The following is a 21,281-nucleotide window of genomic DNA, read 5'->3' on the forward strand; positions in this document are numbered from 1 at the left end:
GCTTAATAAATATATTATAATTCATTTTACTTGAAAAAATAATGTATTCTTTCTAAGAAGGTCAATGTATCTCCACGCGCTGTATATACTGCCTTAATGCGCACCCCTGGATTTCCGGCCGTAGGGCATTGTGGGATAGAGCAACTGCAAAACAGAAACTTTGGACGGCTGCCGGGAGGCTTCGTTTTTATCGATATTTTGCACAATCTGTAGCAATGGCTGCTGCAGAAGCAAGCCAGTCTGGTAGTCAGGACCCTGATATGGTCACACACGAGCTTGGTGATGGTAAGTTTTGTCTACTTGCACTAAGTGCACGCTACAAAGTTTTAGGTCACTCGCAGCTGCTCGGTGCCACATAAAGTTATCTCATCGTGATCATTCCCTTTGTCGCTTGTGAATTGTTTACATTGTAGTTCATTGTGATAAGTTTGGAAAATGAAATATACCCAATATTGCTTTCAAAAAGTATTGATGTGTTAAGTTTAGGATTTTTTATTTGTGCTTAAAGTCTTTAATTTACCTTAGCACCACATAGTTGTTATTGTTAAAGCTAATAACGACCAATATACAGGGATTTGGAATGTAGATCTAATTTGCAAAGCAAGTACAATTTATTTTGCACTTGGTTCATTTACACAAAAGATGAACTAAGCTTTTCTATTTCCTCACTAACCTTCGTGTTTTAACATATTCAAAAGTGTTTGTTTTTACTATTGAATATCTTTTGCAAGAGGTGTTTTGGAAAAATGTTTACAACCAGTTTACAAGTAGCATGAGACCTGGAAAAAAAATGCTAAATCACTTGTAATAGCGAAGGCATGGTTTAGAAAAGAGCACAAATTTTGAAAAACTATGAACAGGAATATCACATAGTGTTAAAAATTGATTTTTTGGTTTTTTATGTCTTTCAGATTAATTCTGTCTGTTGAAAAAAGTGTTGATTGATGTTTATGACACGAATAAGTGTAAAAGTACCATTGCCATGGCATGCAAATAATGTAATTTTCTTTGAAATTGACACTATTGTCATTTTATTGTTTATTATACTGTCAATCATTGTTGCACGTTATAAAGGAAAAGGTCAAAGACAAAATTAGCCTAGCATTATGTCTTTTACTGTTCCCTATTTTGTAAAATAGACCATGGTCTTGTAAAGTTTGTTGCACTTTAGATATCAATGGCCAGTCTGATTATGGTGACAGAGTGGCTGTCATGAGAAGTAATTCACACTTTGTCCTTTCTCAGTAACATAATGTACATACACCTTTCATGTGCATGACATAAAAACCATATGATCCATCAGCTTACAGTCATGCTGCTTGGAGATTTTTGTTGCAGGGTATTGAAATGGGGGAAAGTAGGTTACTTTTAATAAGTAAGACACTGTTCTGATTACATTATGGCTTGATTGTAACTGAGTCAAAATATCAGAGTTTGTTTTATGGGGAGATGAGCCTGTCTAGTCTTTGCTTGGGATATTTGAGCAATTGTATTGTGCCATTGTCCCTAGAACAGCAAACTTGTTGCATGGTTTTGCTGTTGGTTTCTGTGAATCTGGATGGGAATCATACAGTATAGCCTGAAGTTTCACGACTTAACATAAAATCAGGCAAGATTTCATAGGATTTGGATAGAGTAAGGTTAGAAATTATGGCAGGCTAGAAAGTGTGGTTCAACAATGAATAAAAACTGACAGAATTTAACCATGGATAACTTTTTGCTTATTTTCTTTCCTCCAAATCTTGTAATTGCTTGGATCCCATTCCCATAGACACGCCATTGGTGTATATGAATCGACCAAACTCTGCGGGTGGTTGTGCTAAGTGCAATCAACTTAACTGTATGACACTCCTAATGTTTCCAACATACTCCTGTATTCACCAGCTTTTCTGTTTTCTACGTAACACCAGAAAGAGGATGGTTAATATGCTAAGCGAACTGCACTCAGTGCGTATCCTGGCAGAGTCGGGTGGATCCGTGTAGACCTACAGCATATATGCCTTTGGGAATGGGACCTCAGTCTTAAGACTGTGCGATCCCATTAAATCTCATGCCAAGCAGTATGTGTTAAAAAAATGTTATCTCACTATCTACTTGGATAGTAAGGTACTAAGTTCAGATATCACATCTTGTCTGGCAATGTGTTTTCCGACAGTGCCAGTGGAGCCAATTGCATTTTAAACTTGGACTTTTTTGTTCAACATGTTTATTCTATGCTTGCACAAGCACATATATTGCATTTTACCATATGCGATAAACTGCTTTGTTTCACCAAAGTTGATTATTTTATTCTATTTTTTTATAAATGTTTTCGTCTTCAATTTTTATTTGAATTATCTGCACTTTATTACTAATCACATCTGATGCTGGAATGATCTTTTTTTGAACTGCAAATGGTGACAGCTTCTAAGGCAGAGTTAGCCCTGCAGCAATCTTTCCTTGTTGATTCTGGATTGGTCGGCAAATACACCAAGCAAAGACAGACTGACCAAAATGACCAAGAACTTTATTTCTTTGCAATTCTCTTAGTTTCTGTAGCCTTCTTGAGTTATTTTATATCTTTGAGTGAAAAGGAGCATATCAGTATAGGCAAAGAATAAGCTCCATTTACTGACCAGTTGGTACAGGTGGTGCCCCAGGACACACGCTGTGGCCCAGTGTGACAAAGCACCTGTTCCCTTGTTCCAAGTTCACCTGGTCATCTTGTAAAGGCCACTGCTGCTTCGCCTCACTGCTGAACTTATAAGCTAGCTTGGCATGCTTTATGTGTAAGTTTGGTGTATTGCTCTTGGGGGTACTAAGTATTTATTGCTTCAAAATGATGTTCATATAACTGTTTTGTTGAAAGTTTAGTGGATTTTAACATGACAAATTAATAGTCCTGATCTGTGATTGGGAATGTGTGTCTGTCTGAGCACAGTTTATATTATTCTTTTTATGCTAAAGAAGTTTCTCTCAGTATGAAGTAGTTGATAGTGATAGTATAAGTTAAGCCCTTTACATAGAAACTGTTAACCAAAGTTTTTTGTGCTCCCTGATTTACTTAGTTAGGAAGGTATAAAGAAGGCATACATCTGGTTTATTAGATACAGAAAACTATGGTAAGAAATATGGTAATGTTTTGTTCTATTCATCCTATTGGTTATCTGTTGTGATTTTAAGGATATCATAAAGGAAATTATAGGTTTGGCATAATGATTGCATTGACTCTAGTGCGCTGTCATTTCTTTTGTTGTGGTTACACTTAACCAGGTGCTACTGAATTATACAAATGCTAGCTGTATTTAGGCTAGTTGACAAATGCTGTAGCTTCCTTCCTTTCAACTTATCTCTATGGGAAGAATTTGCATGTTGGGTTTTGGAGCTTTGGAAAGGGAACAGGTGTACTACTATTTGCGCATACTGTTTAAATATGTTTAAATGATATGGTAACTGAACTTGTTTTTTTTTTGTTAGAATTGCACATGATTTTACTGCATTTTGTTTTTAAAAGGTGTATATTGTATAAACAATAAAATTTAAAGGCAACCTCCATTTAGGTTAGATGTAAGACCAAGCTAGAGAAAAGAATACTTTGCATTGGTCATTGCTGAGAACCTGTCTCAGGCCAATGATTTTGTTCCCCCCCCCCCTCACTTAGCCCCCTGGAAAACCAACCAACCAAACAAAAAACAAATATGCAACACATAATTAGAACCACATTTCCACCAGTAGATCTTGCACTATCTTTAATATCTAGCTCTTCTACTTCTACTTTCAGTTAACATGGATGGCCAAGGAAGGGTCAGCATGCATGACTTTGAGCTGTTAAAGGTGCTAGGAACTGGAGGTGAGGACCTAATTTTGTCCATACATTAAGGTTATTGGATGTGGCTAAGGTCACAGTGCTATGCCCTGAAATCATGATTGGTCATTATTATACTACACTCTGGGGTAGTGCTAGCAATTTTTTTTGCTTAGCCAAATCGCCACATTTTTGTCAATTTGTTATCAAAATGGTTACAATTTGGCTAAAACAAGTCAAATTCAGCCCTTTTTCTTTAGCCAATTTAAGTCAGTTTTAGCATTTGGCTAAATTGGCAAGTGTTAGCGCTACCCCAGACACTGTAACACGCTGTGCTGACTGACTGTTGAAAGAAATTATGTATAGGAAAGTTAAATGTGCTGTTAAGAGATCAATCACAGGCTTTTATTTTCACATTCATGCAATATTGGGAAAGTTGCAATTTGGTAAATTTCAGAAATGCAAATGTGCCAGAGAAAGATACTGAAAAGGTTTAAATGCCATTTTAATTCATTTTCCACTTTGCTCCATTTTAGCTTATGGCAAAGTATTCCTAGTCAAAAAAATTCGTGGAGGGGATAAGGAGAGGTTATATGCCATGAAAGTATTGAAAAAAGCCAGCATTGTACAGAAAACAAAGACCACAGAGCACACAAAGACGGAACGCCAGGTCTTAGAAGCCATTCGCCAGTCACCATTCCTGGTCACCCTTCACTATGCATTCCAAACAGATGCCAAGCTTCACCTCATACTTGGTGAGTTGAAGAAAAGATGATACCAAAAATATAAACCTTAATATGGTTATGTAAGGAATTAAACAAAGTTTCTCCTGAGCTTTAGGTAAGATACATACAGGCTTCTTTATTTCAAACCTCTACATGTTCACACTTACCAAACGCTGACACTCATGCTGCTGGTTTGATTGAAGTTTACCTCACCAGTCACAGGTGCCCATCCAGTCATCCATATTGATTGGTTCTTTTGAAGGGCATATGATATACTAGTAGTATATAAACCTTTCAGCATTTGAGATTGACATGGTTAACTTCAATCAAATTGTTGCTCAAGTTCAGACGCAAATAGCGGTTTGTGTATGGAAATTTGAAAATGAAGATGCTGGCCTGCATTGGGTCTTAAATTCAGGGTTTACAACAAAGTTTAACCTTGTTATCACTTAGTCCCCGTTCGGAATAGGGGACTAACTAGTCCGAGTGTCAAATATGGCCGACCCACTTGAATACTTCCCCACGGGATATCTATTCAGTGTCTATTGGTGGATTGGATGGCAAGCTTTGTAGTGGGTCGCCATATTTGACCCTCGGACTAGTTAGTCCCCTATTCTGAATGGGGCCTAAGAGGCCATTCAGAATGAGAAGAGCTGAGTGCTAGCTAGGCCACAACCTAAATATGGCGGACCTATATGAAAAGAAGACCACTTAATCCTGTAATGACCTCTCCATCTCTCACATGCCTCCTCACGTGGCCTAAAGTCTAGTAGAGAGCATGTGTAGATACAGAAGACAAATTTAATTATACTAGGATGTCTGCCTGTTGCTTAAAAACAGTTAATGTGATATTAAGTGCTACCCTCTTATTTAGAATCATGTAAATGATGTGATACATCCACAATTGTGGACATATGCTCTGGAAGGATATCATCTGTTGCTTGTAGCTTGAGGTCGCCTAACAAATGGATATTGAGAAAGGATTTACTGTTTAATATCCTTTTATGTTTTGTTTTAAACTACTATTTAACAGGTAAAACATTTCACATTACAGACACAACATAAATTGCCTACAGTTTTTTTACTCGGGAATTACTCACTGAGACTTTAGGCAAGGCATTGTTCATTGTTTAATGAGTATATATCATGCATATGAACTTAAATGACCCAAGTATTTATTCAATATATACTTTATTGGATCCCTCTCTAAACTAGAATTGATGTGGATATGATATGGCTTATTGAATGCACTTTTATACAAAGCTTTTGGTTTTTCATTTTCAAGATAATTATACAAAGTATATGCTTGACTCTGTGTGTTATGTATAATTAATGGGGCTTGCACAAGGTAGCTGAGGGTAAATTATGGTTGAGTGCAACTTCATTAAAAGCACCAAGACAAGTGAAACATTAACAAGGACATTAATGTGTGAATTTCTTTTTTTCAAAGTGTAGTTTAAAACATATACAGTTTGCCGGCATGTTGATTTGCTGCTGATTTGCTGCTGCAGCACATTACTTCTTGTGTAAAACAAAGGAAAGGACAATTGTACTTATGTATCAGTGGAGGCTGTCTATCAGATTTGATACCATTGGAACGATTTCCTGAGGTCAGAAGCATAATATTAACCTTGGTGAACCCAATTGCACTTTAACTCCGTTGCGGAACATTACACTGGTTACCATACATGAGAGTTACACAGAAAACTACTTGAACAGGTGGTTTTTACATTTTAATCGGCTTTCGTCCAGCAGTAACTTTTCACCTTGAAAACAGTGGAGGAGAAAAGAACAGTGAAGTCTGTTGATATGAACATCTGGCTTATAATGCATACTCCTCATCTAAATTAGGTGATATATAGTCTATCCTGATATTATCCTCTGCCCTAACCTTTTGTTTTGGTTCACATTGAGAATTGAAATATATTTTTGCCTGGCTGCTCATCTCAGGAGAAGGTGTTGAACCTTATCCCACTTATCCAAAAATACCTTTTCTGTATAATATTTCAGATTTCATGGAATTCTAATTCTAATGTATATAATCAGCATGGGTCTGATAGGTTAAAGTGTTATATGGGGCAGTGTGTATTGTTAAGTCTTGATAGAAGAGCTCTTGAAAACTATACAAAATACTTCATTATTTTCTTTTGCAGTAATAATTTTATCATGCTATCACACACTTTATGATGTGTACTAAATAAGTTTTAAAAGGAATACAGTGTGAGATTTTTAACATGTTTGATACATAGACCACTTCTTGTTGAACTTATACGAGTACAAGTAGGTTTTATAAATTTAATGTTGATAACATTTTAACAGATAAATACTATGAGTAAATATTGCCAAAATAATTTATCACCTCTTGATGAACCCTGTCAACTATCTTGACACAGTTTTGATTCATGTGCATCCCAGAAGTCAGGGCAAGAATTGATCTCTAAGGGATAGCGGATTTTGAAAAATACCCACTCTTAAGGGTTGAGGACTTTTTAGGGCTTTAAAATTACCCCAGATTTTTACAGAGTTATGCTAAGTGTCAGGAAAAGGGGATCAAAGGTTAGTTAGTCGGAGTAAAATGTTAACCCCAGGAAAATTCTGTAAGTATGAGTTTTCCCTGGGAAAATCTTATGCTGAACACCTTTAAGAAAGAATGATTTAATACAAGGTGATATAAATTTACTAAGTATTTAGTATTAATTGATTTATTGATGGATATTTGTGCCATCTTCCTGTCTTAGAGCAAAAGAACACTTCTCTTGTCCATGTCTCTTAAGGCACCTTTATGGAGATCAGTTGCAATTGTCCAAAAAGTCTGTGGGTTCTCTCTAATTAAGGTAGGCTTGTCATATAAATAATATTTCTGTCCTGTTCTCTGTCTACTGTCATTACCAGTGGTGAGCTTAACTTGATCATGACCTGCAGAGTTGTCAACCCAAGATTTAATGTTATATTAAGACTTTAAGGATTGGTATTGTAATTAACCAGGGTTTTCTTACCCTCTCTTATGCAGGTGTGATATGTTTAATGTGAAGTACAATGACAATACACCTCATAACAATATCTTTGTAGAGGTGATGTATAATAATAAGTCATCCTTACTTATCTCAATCTGATAAAAAAACAGATTGTGACTATTTATAGCTATGTTTTTCGGGCTCCGATACTCTCATTCTTGGAATATGAATAAGACAAACAAAAAACTTCACTGACAATTGATCAGGTATGAAAATAGTTCATTTCTTAGAATATGTTCCTTGACATAGTGTAATGGATCATCTTTGATGTACAAAACAGAGTTTTATCATTTTTCATATGCCCAAGAGCCTAATATTATGCTTATCTTATCATTATAGCAGCTATGCTCCATCATGGATGTTGTAATTTGCTAGACACGAGAAGGCTTGAAGGGTTTTTTCCTCAGCATGCCTATCAAGATGGGACAGAAGTGTTATGTTTGCATTCTATTTTGATAATTAGGGTTATGGAAGGTTGTCTATGATTCACCTTGATTGCCCTTCAGTTTAGAAGACTCACACTCACACCACTTTTGTCATAGGCATTTTCAGGAAATATCCAGGCACTTTGACTTGTGACTTTACTGTCAAGCAACTGCCATCACAGAACTGTTTATCCACATAAGTTAAAGGTTTTGACCAAATATGCATTTGTTTACTGTACTTCTGCAGTTGGATTCAATTATAGTTTGTGCCATATAAGTGCCATGAAAAGAGCTTAACCACTGTCTCTATGTTTTCTGTCATTCAGACTCAGCAGATGGGAGTTTGTTTTTCACTCACACATTATCTAAGCACTCGAACCATACGTTAGTACAAAAAAATACAATTACTTGATTTCCCTTCTTCCTGAACAATTTCCTTATATTCAGTCACCATAACTGTACAAAAATCTTAAGTTAAAATGCCTTATGAATATATGTTTTAATGCCACTAGGCCGGGTAAAAGTAATTTTGCATGAAATGCAATTTATCAAGCTTTTTCAACACAATGCAGTTACTGAATTTCCTTTTTCCTTCATCAGTTTCCTTGTACTTAATTACCATATCTTTAAAAAAATTGTCAAACAACCTGTAGGTATATCATTTATGTTACAGTAACATGTTTTAACACTTCTTAAACAGAGTGAAGGTTAATTAGTGTAAAGTGCAATTTTGAACTAGTGTCATAATTTTATAACTCTATAAAATAATGCAACATGGGACATTAGTACAGGCTATTTAAAATAAAACGGGGCCTGTATACAATACCAATACCCAGAATTTCTGAAGCAATTTTTCTCCTCTCCATATGTATTATCTTAATTTGTTTATGTGTTACCTTTTCATCATTATTTTTTCTCTTTTGTAGACTATGTGAATGGAGGTGAGCTATTTACTCATCTGTACCAGCGTGAACAATTCAGGGAACCAGAGGTGAAGATCTACATCGGAGAGATAGTGCTGGCCTTGGAGACTCTTCATAAGGTATAAAACCAGGCTGAGTTGAACATTCATGTACACAAAAGCAAATCTAACAGGTTTCACTGATTGGAGTCTCCTCTCCATTTTCAGATCTGTGCTCATTTTAGAGAATTGTGTACCAGTTAGGACAGAAAAACATGTCTGCCTATGAAATGGTGTAATTAGTTTAAGTGGTGTATTTAGTCAGCACATACTGGAACTAAAAAAATAATTTCTCATTTCGCATTAAAGTACAGGTAGACCTGTAGGTATACCTGTAGATATATGATAGGATTTCCTACTTTTTTCATCACTTAAAGTTGGACATTTTATTGGTACTGTGTAGTATTGGTTTTCTGCGTGCAAGTTTTGTAATAGGTACAATGTTAACTTGACTTGCATGCAAAAGTTTAGCCATTGAGCCGCGTAGCCTTCATTTAGATGACCTGTGTGAGCCAGGGACTCTTTTTTATGGTTAGACTGCTTGTTAAAATCCTCATTATACTATGGGATAATAAATTTGCTTTATAATGAGTTGCACAACAGGTAATATCATGATCTTTAGCTTCAAATGTGTTTTGTTATTTGGTATTAATAACAGTTTTCTCAGAAATAAGTGTACAAAAATTTGAATTGTAAAAAAATTGTAACATGTATAAAATTTTGCTTTGGCCTACAAGAATGACAAGCTCTTTTTCATTCTACCCTTACTAAAAAAAAAAAAAGAATGTTCTTGTTGCACTGTCTAATACTTATGTTTTATCAAAGATGATGTTTTATTTCTTCCTTTTTTCATTTGTATATTTTTCATATGATATCCCCAATTTCTAAAAGGTGTTCTAGTCTACTCCCTTGAAGTTGTTTAAAAAAAGGTGTTCTTGTTCTCCTAACGAGCTATCTGTATAAATGACAAATGCCCTCGTATCTGCACACAGATTACTGCAGGGCAGGTTAAGATGCCAAGAAGGAAAGCAGTAAGTTTACAGCTGCAAATAACTGGCATAGTAACTGAGCTAACAGCTGTTCAAAATATGAGTAGTCTTATACTTTGTCATCATTCAGTGTTTAAACCTGTTTTTGAGGATTCAAAGCATGGCCCATTGAAAAGAGTGATTTCTGTTGGAAAAAAAAGGATGTCATTTAGGCTGAGATATTTATAGATGCTTTCTAGTTGAAGTTATTCTGTGTACTAGTAACTTTAAATGAGAGAGAAACCCCAACAGAGGTAGCAAAATATTTAAAGGGCGTGTATTTTTCGAAGGACAAATGTGCACATTGTAAAATGAAAATATACTTTGGTTGTTACATCATTTATGTTTACTGCAGAATATTTGAGCTCTAGGAAGTTACTAGTATATGAATGTGGATTTGCTTATGTTCTGAAGCAAACTCTTACCTGGGTGCATAATTAGGGGGACAGAGACAATAAGAAATTGTAAAATCAAGTGAATTATAATAGTTGATTAATACAAAGTTAAGTTTTAAAGGTACCTTGCATTATTTTGTATTCTGAATTTTTTTTTGTATTTTTACATAGCATGTGCTTTCATGCCTAAGATATTACTAATATATATACAAAAATGGCATTTGCATAAAGTGAAAATGCAAGGAAGGCAAGTGGAGAAAAAATTGGTCTTGAACGCATTCATTTAAAAGCAATTTGAAAGATATATGATTGGGAAGTAGATGATTGTTGGCGAGGACATTAACACTGCCAAAGAACTATATAACATGTAAGGCCACAGGAGACTTTTTTTACATCTCCCAGACAATTAGAAAAACAATGCTTACAATATAACTGTGACAAAATAAACATACTTTAGTATAAACATTCACTTGTGTTAAAAAACACATGGTATCTAAATACACCATTTTAGCTTTTAAAAGAAATTGACAGGCTTGTAATTATAAATAGCAACTCATGCTCTGGTACTGTTGGATTCAGAAGTCTACGATGTTGACAAAAAAAGCTTGAAACATTTTATTATTAAATGCAGCCTCTAAGGTGAAAATTCCGGGAAACAGTCATTTTATGATCAATCAGTGTTCAGTTTACAATGTGGGCAGGTCTGGTGGTAATTGAAATGAGTATAGTGCAGTATTGAATGGCTTATTTTACTTGATTGCATATTGAAATACTCAGTGGATCCAGGCACACATGTGCACACATGTGGATGATTCATGCTATCCACATTGCAGTACATGCTTATTTGTTGGACATATTTTATAAAAAGCTTACTGTTATATTTGTTTCTTTTCTTACAGCTGGGCATCATCTACAGAGATATAAAGTTAGAGAATATTTTACTCGACAAGGACGGGCATGTGGTTTTAACAGATTTTGGACTGAGCAAGGAATTTTTGCCTCATGAAAAAGTAAGCCAGTTTTTACCCACACTTGTGGGCATCCTCACACATACCCCCCCCCCCCCCCCCCACACACACACACACATATAGTAATATTGGTAAAAAAAAACAACTACTGCTGAAGTAATATCTCCCTGATGATGCAAGCAATATTGCATCATTGTCATATTTGTATTTACTGTCTAGACTGTTTCCTGCCAAGTTTGTGCTAGCTACTAATGCAACACTGTTAATATGTTGTTAACAATATTTCACAATTCACCATTTTTTCCCTAATTAATCCATTTGTGATTTTGTTCTACTTTTGATGTATGTATGTTAGATCTCAATAACATGTGACAGGAAAGAATTTATAGATATGTGGTAAAGTAGGGGAAATGTAATCTTCTGTGGGAAACTTAAATATTTTATGTACAGACTGTAGTCTGGACATATAGCCATCAATTCATTGTTGATCACTGTAGTCACTTATGTCTGCAAAATATTTCTTTAGATGTGAAAAACGGGTCAAGTTGGAATACAGGATTATAAATTTACAAGTAATGGTAATTTTTGTAAATTTATTGATAGGACTGGAATCGTCCATGTTGGCATGTTCCTATGTAACCATGTGGATCTAAAACTGTATTCTGGTCACATTTCGTAAATGTAAACAATACTGAAAGTTGAATATTAAAATGGTTTTATGCAATGTAATGTCCAAAATGACAATAAGTCCTGTACCTCTTCATGTCTTACAGACTGGATAACTTCATGCTTGTTACTGGCATATAAGACTGCACATTTACAACTTTTGCTGTCTGGTTTGTCATATTTTTATTGTTTTTTTTTTCCAACCTGGAAAAATGATGAAGGTCAACATTAAGTTATTCTTAAAAGAGAATATGAACAACATAATAGTAAGGTAATGAGAGTGAATCAGTTGTTTGGGAAAGCATACTTTACTAATCTGTGAGAAAGCTTAGGCAAAGGAAGAATTTTCACTCACTGTGTGAAGACCATTGTTTGATATGGTTTCAGAATTTTTTGCAGGCTTTTGTTTTGACAATCTCCTGTTTGTTTGAGGAAAAACATTAGAGATGAGGAAAAAATTAGTGTTCACGAGTGATGGCACCTAGAACTGAAGTATTGGAAAAAGAAATGTTCAATTGAAATTACCATAATAACAATATAATTTTATATGTTTTTCAGAGCCAGAGAACTTACTCATTTTGTGGCACTATAGAGTATATGGCCCCTGAGGTGGTCAGAGGAGGAACCGTGGGACACAACTTTGTGAGTATGACTATGTCCAGCACCAGCACAACTTATACCTCTTTTACACCAACTAATAAAAAAAAATGGACACTTTGATTGCACTCACTCATTATACAATCCTCATGTTCAACAAATGGCAGAATGAAGGTGAGGGACAGTAAATTGAGTGATGCATTCTAATATTACATTTTTTGTGCCATTTTAAAAAAGAAATCTTGATGGGAGCATTCCAGTAAAGTGACTAGGTTTTTTTTATTATATAACTAAGAGATATATAGGATAAAGTACTTTTGATAGAATAATCTCACCTGGAAGCATCTGGAAGCATGTGTGGGGTGTAATTTGAAGTCTTACAGTATTCAAAATTATGTGTTACAGTATTGTTTGCTATTTCTAAAAGTTGCCATTAACATGGGAAAGCATGTAAGCTTGTAAACATAGGAATTGTGGAAATAATGATGCATGTTTTACATAAACAGTAATGCTGACACAGGTGTGAACAAGTCTGAAAATCTGGAAGCTCTATCTGGCTAATTACAGTTGACATTTTCCTTAAGATATGACTTGATATTGAACTATTAAACATTTTCGTTATTTGTTCAGACGGTGGACTGGTGGTCACTAGGTGTCCTCACTTATGAACTGTTAACAGGAGCCTCACCTTTTACAGTAGATGGGGAGAAAAATTCTCAATCAGAAATTTCAAAGTAAGTAAATTTGCTGATATTTGATTTTAGACATTTAGATACTTTATGGTCCATTTTTATCACAAAAAAAAATGTTTACTAGTAGACATGAAAAGAAATATTACTTGAAAAGCTAATGCTTGTCTTTCATAGTTTGTTCCCTATGAGATTCTTTTTTTATTGCCATTAGAAATTAGATTCAAGGCAACATTTTTTTTTGTTACTTCAGACGTATACTGAAATGTCAGCCACCAATGCCAAGAGAGTTTTCTCCTGAAGTGAGAGATTTTATTCTGAAGCTTTTGACAAAAGATCCCAAGAAACGGCTTGGTGCTGATGGAAGTGAAGATGTGAAGGCTCACCCATTCTTCAAGGTTAGTCAAGCCTGGTGTAGGTATTGACAATAGGCTCCAACAGAGTCTGGCAGAGTACTGGAGGATGGTTTTGGGGGATGGGGGTGGAGCAAAGTGTTAAGGTTATATATAGAGAGAGTAAGATACTGTGAAGCATTGATTTTTTGGCAGAAATATCTTACTCTGCCTTCTTTGACACTTCACCTGCTTATTGCAAATCTTTTTCTGTTAAGAATCTTTGGAAGATTTGTTGAAGATCTTGTTAGAACTCTTAAGCACATCATTCTAAGTCATTCACAACAGGCAATACCATAACTCTCCTTTCAGAACATCAATTGGGATGACCTAGCTAATAAGTTGATAGCAGCTCCATTTAAACCTAAGATCAAACACGATGAGGACACTAGTAATTTCTCTGAGGAATTCACTACCATGATTCCAGCTGATTCTCCTGCCGTGGTGCCAATGGATGCTGAGAAAATATTCAAGGTAAGTTCATGGTAAACTGGGCCAGTGAACTTCTCTACAGTTTGTATTGGATTGATTTCAGGTGTTTTAATTGTTAGTGGATGTTGTGAGAAATATACACTCACAGTAAGTACGCGCTGGAAGCTTACACACACACACACACACACACACACACACACACACACACACACACACACACACACACACACACACACACACTACAATTGATAAATACTTCTATAGTTGTTGACAAATGAAACTTAATTGGTGACATATACTGACATTTAAACAAGTCTAATTAACCTTTGGATATATGTTTTATAGTGAGATTTGATCTTTCCAGGGTTACTCGTATGTTGCACCATCAATACTCTTTGGGCAGAATGTCTTCACAGAGAATTTCCTGAAGCCCAGTCTAGAGAATAGACCACAAGACAAAGCAATTGGCTTAGCTAGTCAGTTCAGGGTAAATATATAAGAATATTGGTAGTCATTTGAGCACAATTAACCCCTTAAGGGGTTTTTAATTTGGTATACAGGCAGTCCTAGTTGATACTATTAAGTACTTAATTTATTTATCATCTGTTATCCATCTTTCTCTTTATTTGTGCGTGTGTATTTTTAAATCTCTAAATGCCATTTACCTTTGTTTCAGACTTCGCTGTTCTTCCAAAACTATGACTTGGATGTAACAAATACCGGTTTGTTAGGTGATGGAAGTTTCTCAGTCTGCAGGTATGAAGATGATATCACTGTTATGTATAAAACATCAGCTGTTCCAAGTAATGAATATCACATGGAAACACTGCTGTCTATAAATATGAAACATAAATGTTTGTCTTAGTTCAGTAAGGGTCTGTTTGATAATATTACTAAATAAACCAAGCATTAAATGCAAAATTTTAATAACAACACAGTAAACATGCTTTAGTATCATCCATAGTATACATTAGCTGTTTTGTTCCAGGAAATGCTATTTAAAAAAGACGGGCACTGAGAGAGCAGTTAAAATAATAAGTCGCAGGATGGATGCTAGCAGGGAGATCAATCTACTGAAGTTATGCCAGGGACATCCCAATATAGTAGAACTGCATGATGTTTTCCAGGATGAGGTATTCACCATATAATTGGGGCTTAGGTGTAGGCAATGTTTGTAATCAAACTTAAAACATAATGCATAGTTTAACAGTTTTCATATGTGATAGATCCACATATTTGATTTACCTGTTGAATGTTTCATTAAACAGAACAGGTAAATCAGATATGTAGATCTATCATAAATTAAAAATGTTTAACAAAAAATAACTGAGATCCAATGCAGCTATTTGTACATATAGAAATAATGCAATGAACATCTCCAAATAGATGTTATAAAGGTCTATACTTAATATTAAATATTTGTTATTTTTTCCAGTTACATACTTACCTAGTTCTAGACTACCTCAGGGGCGGAGAGCTACTGGAGAGGATCAAGAAGAAAGATAGATTTACGGAAACGGAAGCTAGTCAAATAATGAGGAAGGTGGTGTCTTCTGTGCAGTTTATGCACTCTAAAGGGGTTGTCCACAGAGATCTCAAGCCTGAGGTGAGTGTAGGAGGATATTAACCAGATTAGATAGGTTATAATGAATGAGTTTATACTTCATTTTGATTATTTTGGTTGCAAGAGAGAAGTATACAAAGTGTTTCAGTCCCAGAAATAAGAATGGTCAACAAATAAATTGTTTCAGATGAAAGTTATGTGTGTTTTACATTAATTTTAGGTAAAAGAAAATTACATAAAGCTGAGTTATATGAGGAACTATTAACTAATTTTTTTGGTCTCGAATTTGCTATAAAAATGCATCATCATCATCATGGAATATTGTGTGTAGACATATGTGGTAATATTTCTTTCTTTTATATTCAGAACTTGCTTTTCCAAGATGAAAGTGAGCTTGCGAATATCAAAATTGTTGACTTTGGCTTTGCACGATTGAAGCCAGAGAATCAGACAATGATGACGCCTTGTTTCACTCTCCATTATGCTGCACCTGAAGTGCTGAAGACAACATCCAATAATAACAATGGAAGTGGTTATGATGAATCTTGTGACCTTTGGAGTTTAGGAGTTATTCTTGTGAGTTTGGTGAACTGATATGTGGAAAAAACTTTCAAAATTAAGAATGTGTGAAAAAAGTGTATACATCCTGTAGACTGATTCTGTTACACTGGTAAAGTTGAAGACTGACATTTCATTAATTTCTAAGTGTGTAGTTGTTTATTTATGCAAAACCTTTCAAACAGAGCCATATTAATCTCAGGCAACTGTTTAACAGCGTTATCTTTACTTTCTAGTACACTATGCTGTCAGGCAAGGCTCCATTTCAAACTGACAGCAAAGATGAAAGGGCAGCAAGTATAATGCACAAAATAAAGGAAGGTGAATTTACATTTTCTGGGCAAGAGTGGAATATGGTGTCAGAGGAGGCAAAAAAATTAATAAAAGGTGATTTTGTGGATTGTGCATATATATATATATATATATATATATATATATATATATATATATATATATATATATATATATATATATATATATATTGTTATTTTTGAGAAAAGTTATCCTTTGCTATCAGGGTAAGAGGTGTGTATGTGTTATTAGTGTATTATATCTTAAATCATTTATCAATGAAAAGATGACAAAATATAGTTCTTGTAAACTTAGAATTTTTTTATAAGGATTTTGAAAAAACTGACATGGACCCAAGTATTTACAGAAAGTTTCTTTGTTTTATTTAAGGCCTCCTAACTGTAGACCCAAGGCGACGTATCTCAATGCGCGAGTTGATTCGCAGTAAGTGGCTGAGAGGCAATGATGACAAAATATTCTCAGAAACTCCACTGATGACACCAGATATTCTTACCTTGTCCAGTGGCCACATTAATTTCCAGCTTCATGCAACTATGGATGCTTTCCACATGGCAGCCAGGGAGGGTTTCCGGCTCCAGGATGTGGCAAAGGCGCCCCTAGCACAGAGAAGGAAACTTAAGAAGAGTTCTAATGATGCTAGGAGCAGTTCCAGTGACAGTTCTGCCTCTTTGGGCTCTCTGACACCCACCAAACATTTGTGTCAGTCCCCGGCAAGACAATCCCCTGTCAGGCAGTCCCCAGTTAGGAACCTGTCCAATACTTCTAACACCTCAAACAGTTCAAATGCTAGTACTTGCAGCACAGGCTTTGTGCCATTGAAAAACTTCACATCTAATCCACCAACAAATCTTGAAAGTTCAGGGATATTTAGCTTCAGGGAAGCCAGGATAGCAGCTCTAATGCCTGATGCTGTCACCGCTGTTGACACATCAACAGAAAACAATAGAGGGCAGGTAGCATCAAAAAATAAACACAAAGTAGATGGCCCCACAAGGACTTCTCCAAGAGGAACCAAGAGGAAGATTGATCTTACAGGGAATGGATATGCAGGTAATGCAGAATCCATAGTGACAGACCATGTTTTGATGGGCTCAAATACGGATGGAGAATCCGCCACAAAAAGGCAAAAAAGATCTGAAACCATCATTCTAGATAGTGATGATGAATGATCCTTTATAACTCACCGTGTCACATATATATATTTGCAATACAACAGAGGGTCACATGCCAAAGAGTCCTTGTCACTCTTAACCACAAGGGCTGAAGGTAACCCCTCAGGAAAGAAAATTCTGTTCATTTGGTAGTCAGTCACTGGTGGTGAAATAGATAAATTGACAGGGAACTAAATAACAGGTTTTATTAAGCATTAGCTGTGATGAAAAATAAGACGTAAGCACTTAAGTTAGGAAGCTTCTTCAGCTGGGACCATAGGTGCTAGAATTAAAGTCCAGTATAGTTATTTATGCTTGGAGACTGGAATATTTGTACATACAGAGTTGCAGCTACAATGGCATTGATTAATAATGTCATTTTAGTGAGTGAATTTTTTGAAGTAATGGTTTTGTATAGGTTAAGTTAACTCAAATGTGATCACAAAGCTTTCATCCCTATAAAAGAGACTGCATCATTCATCTCCTCATTATTTGTTTATGATGATAATGTGCCAGCTTTTAGAAATTAGCATAAGATTGTTATGGTTTATAAATATTATCTCCCATAGGTTTTTATGTGGACAACATCTTATTCATTTCTGGTTTTGGGTTATTGTTATTATATGAATGAATTTTTATACTTCATATGTAATTTGTATAATGGAATGGGCAGAGTTAATATAGATTATATGAGAAATCACTTGACTATTTTGAATTAATGCTTATTGTATTCAATCACTCATTTTTCTCCTGCTGTTGTATAACATGCTCTCTCTTTTATTTTTATCTTTTTTAAAGAAGACTAGAAATGCTAAAAAGGTATGTTTTCAGCTTTGCATGAGACTGCTTTGTATTTTTATTGCAGTTTGGCCTTCATAACACTTCTCAGGTTTTTGATCTAAAACATGGTCAACCACAGAGTAAGATTGTCATTACCTGGTGTCAAGTTTTTTTTTCCTTTGAATCTGTACATACTGTGACCTGAACCTAGTATGGCCAGTATGTAAGCATTAACAGTAAATTTCTCTCTCCTCCTTTGCAGCAATCTGTTTCATTTTTAGTTGTTTTTTTTTTACATAAATGACACAACATCTAACTTTCTTTTCTTGTTAAGCCATGCCTGTTTTTAGGGTTATGAGCAGCCTTATAAAAGATTGATTTTTCACTTCATGATGTTGATACTTGATTGCAATCTGGTCATCCTACAGGTGTCTTTATTTGGGACTACTGTTCACTGCAGTGGCTGCTATGCTTTGGATAACAATAAAAGATAACAAAGCAGAGTGCTGCAATCAGGACATCTTCCTGAAGCCAAAACTATATATTCTTTTTAGTCTGACTGAAATTTTGGTTTTAAGGCTTTGGCTCAGTTAGAGTGACATTGTAGCAGCTAGTCAAATGTTAGCTACATAAATATTAGATAGATCTAGGGATTATTTTCAGTTGCTGAAAGACATGTTTTAAAAACAATTTTTCATCATCTAGTTTTAACAAATTGGTTTTATTTTCTGTGTTTCTAATTTAATTTAATGGAGTTGAGAAAAGAAGATATGTTACCTCATAGGCAAGACCTAGATGTGTCACATATCAAATAATATGATATTTCTTTAATTTGTTTTAGCTTTTAAAAAGCTTCATATTTCATTTACCTGTTAGCTTATTGAGTAGTCAAGTGGGGTAGTTGTCTGACTAGTTTGATTGGAGCTGAGGCTTTAGTTTTGATTATGTAAAATTTCAAAACTGTGATTAATGGGATATTTCATGCCAGGTTGTCATTATTAAAACCACAAAAACTGTTCAGTATTTAATGCTTGTTGATTGATATTGACCACTGTTTTTTTTTCATTTTACTTGCAGAAAGTCTGAAATGAGTAGTTTAGGCATTGGTTTCAGTTCTCTCTGTTCGCTATAGCCCAGACAAGATTTTATGTCGCAAAGGTTTTTTTCTTATTATTATTATTGTGTGAAAGTCTTTTATATGCTGTTATAATGTACATAGATTAGGTAGATCAGTTAGTCCACTGGGCTGATCAACATTGTGCTGTGTGCATATTATTGTTAAAGAGAATTTCAGCATGGTAAATACATGGAACAGATTTATGAAGTAGATTGTGTTATACATACCATATTACACTGTTGATACATGATTGTGTATATTTATAGATATAGAGGTTTATCTAGAGAATGTATTTGGGTAACTGTAAATAGAAAAATGTGGAGTGTGAATGGATCAGGGTTATAGAGTTGAGGTCATTGCTTGTTCCTTCCCCCTTCCTCCTCCCAGAACCCCTCCATAAGGAGTATTGTTTTTGTTCTTAAAAAGAGGAAGGAGCGGAATGGGGCATTTCCTCTCTCTCTCTCTCTCTTTTAAATCCCAGTATAGTGAGTTTTGAGTGACTATTTTATTAGATGTAATTTTTTAAACATGTATTTAAAAGTGTGTGATTACTATTATCACTTGTATGTGCAATAAGGATGAGGAATGGAAGTCATATTTTGCTTGCTTTAATTATTTTTATGTCCTGGTTTGTGGTAACATTAGGTGAAGAACAAAGAAAATTGGTGACTTTAAGGCAGTTTGATTTCTTCAAAATATGGATATTGGTTGTTTTATTACTTCCTTTATGCTTTTGTGTGCAATATTGTGTTTGCTTCAAAATAGTTTGTGAAATACTAACACTTGAGAAATTTATTTAATTTGTTTCAAATCTCAGCTAATATCATAATGAAAGGGACCTCATGAAAGATTTTTCTTGAAAAATTATTCAGCTATACATATATATTTCACAGACAAGTGAAAGGGTGGTATATGCAGTCTATACAATTTCACCTAAGGCAAAATTGTGAAGTCTGTATCAGAAAATCGGTTATATTACGAAAAAGAAAAAAGAGAGAGACGTACCTTTGAGACATATGTGCAGGGTATTTAAAAAGAAAATGAAATTATGTTTACAGTGAAAGTCACATATACTGCTTTACATAAGTGATGAGAAAAATACTTGGCAATTAGCAAAGATGTTAGTCTTAAAAGTTCATGAAATGCCATTTTTTCCCTTTGCCATCCTAAAAATGGTTACTATTACTCAACAGGATTTTGTCAAGATTGAAGAAAAGATTGAAAACAATTTGGAGTGCAGGCCTTTTGTTACCTAGATCAGGCAGTTTCATGCAATTTCTGTTTCACTATCCTTTTGATATCGAAAGTCTTGAAAAATAAAAAGATAAAATTAATATTGTAATGTTTTTTTCTCTTTTCATCTACAATTTTTGAGTACTTATTTGTTGTGTACAAAATACATAGATCTACTGAAAGATATAAATATGTGTCCTTTTTCCCTTACTTGGCTGAATATTTTGATCAAAACAAATTGGTTTAGTCTCTATCAGTTTTTTTTCCCTTCCATTTAATAAAAGATCTTCATGAGCAAAAGCAAGTAAATTTTGTGATGTAAATAATTATTTTAAATTAATATGAAAATTTGAAAAAAAAAAAAAAAAAAAAAAACATCCCAAAAAGACCCCTATAAAAACTGAACATCTGATAAAAGGGCTTTCTATTTGCTACTTTATAGATCTAGATCAACGACCCTATGATTAAGTAGAAAATGCCGCTGTATATT

General features: G+C 34.7%; 1 protein-coding gene across 1 annotated transcript; it reads left to right on the top strand.

Moving 5' to 3' along the window:
* Positions 1–97: 97 nt before the first annotated feature.
* On the top strand, positions 98–20,892 carry LOC106166892 (ribosomal protein S6 kinase alpha-5). Its single transcript, XM_087003312.1, has 16 exons — positions 98–285; positions 3,761–3,829; positions 4,321–4,539; positions 8,875–8,990; positions 11,232–11,342; positions 12,525–12,608; positions 13,194–13,297; positions 13,506–13,650; positions 13,957–14,118; positions 14,441–14,563; positions 14,753–14,832; positions 15,065–15,209; positions 15,512–15,682; positions 16,007–16,216; positions 16,435–16,585; positions 16,880–20,892. The coding sequence occupies exons 1-16, from the start codon at positions 216–218 to the stop codon at positions 17,677–17,679; spliced, it is 2,760 nt and encodes a 919-aa protein (XP_086859438.1). The 5' UTR covers positions 98–215; the 3' UTR covers positions 17,680–20,892.
* Positions 20,893–21,281: the final 389 nt, after the last annotated feature.

This window comes from Lingula anatina, chromosome 2 (assembly GCF_051362555.1).
Source record: "Lingula anatina isolate TDL-2025a chromosome 2, LinAna3.0, whole genome shotgun sequence".
NCBI classification, from domain to species: domain Eukaryota; kingdom Metazoa; phylum Brachiopoda; class Lingulata; order Lingulida; family Lingulidae; genus Lingula; species Lingula anatina.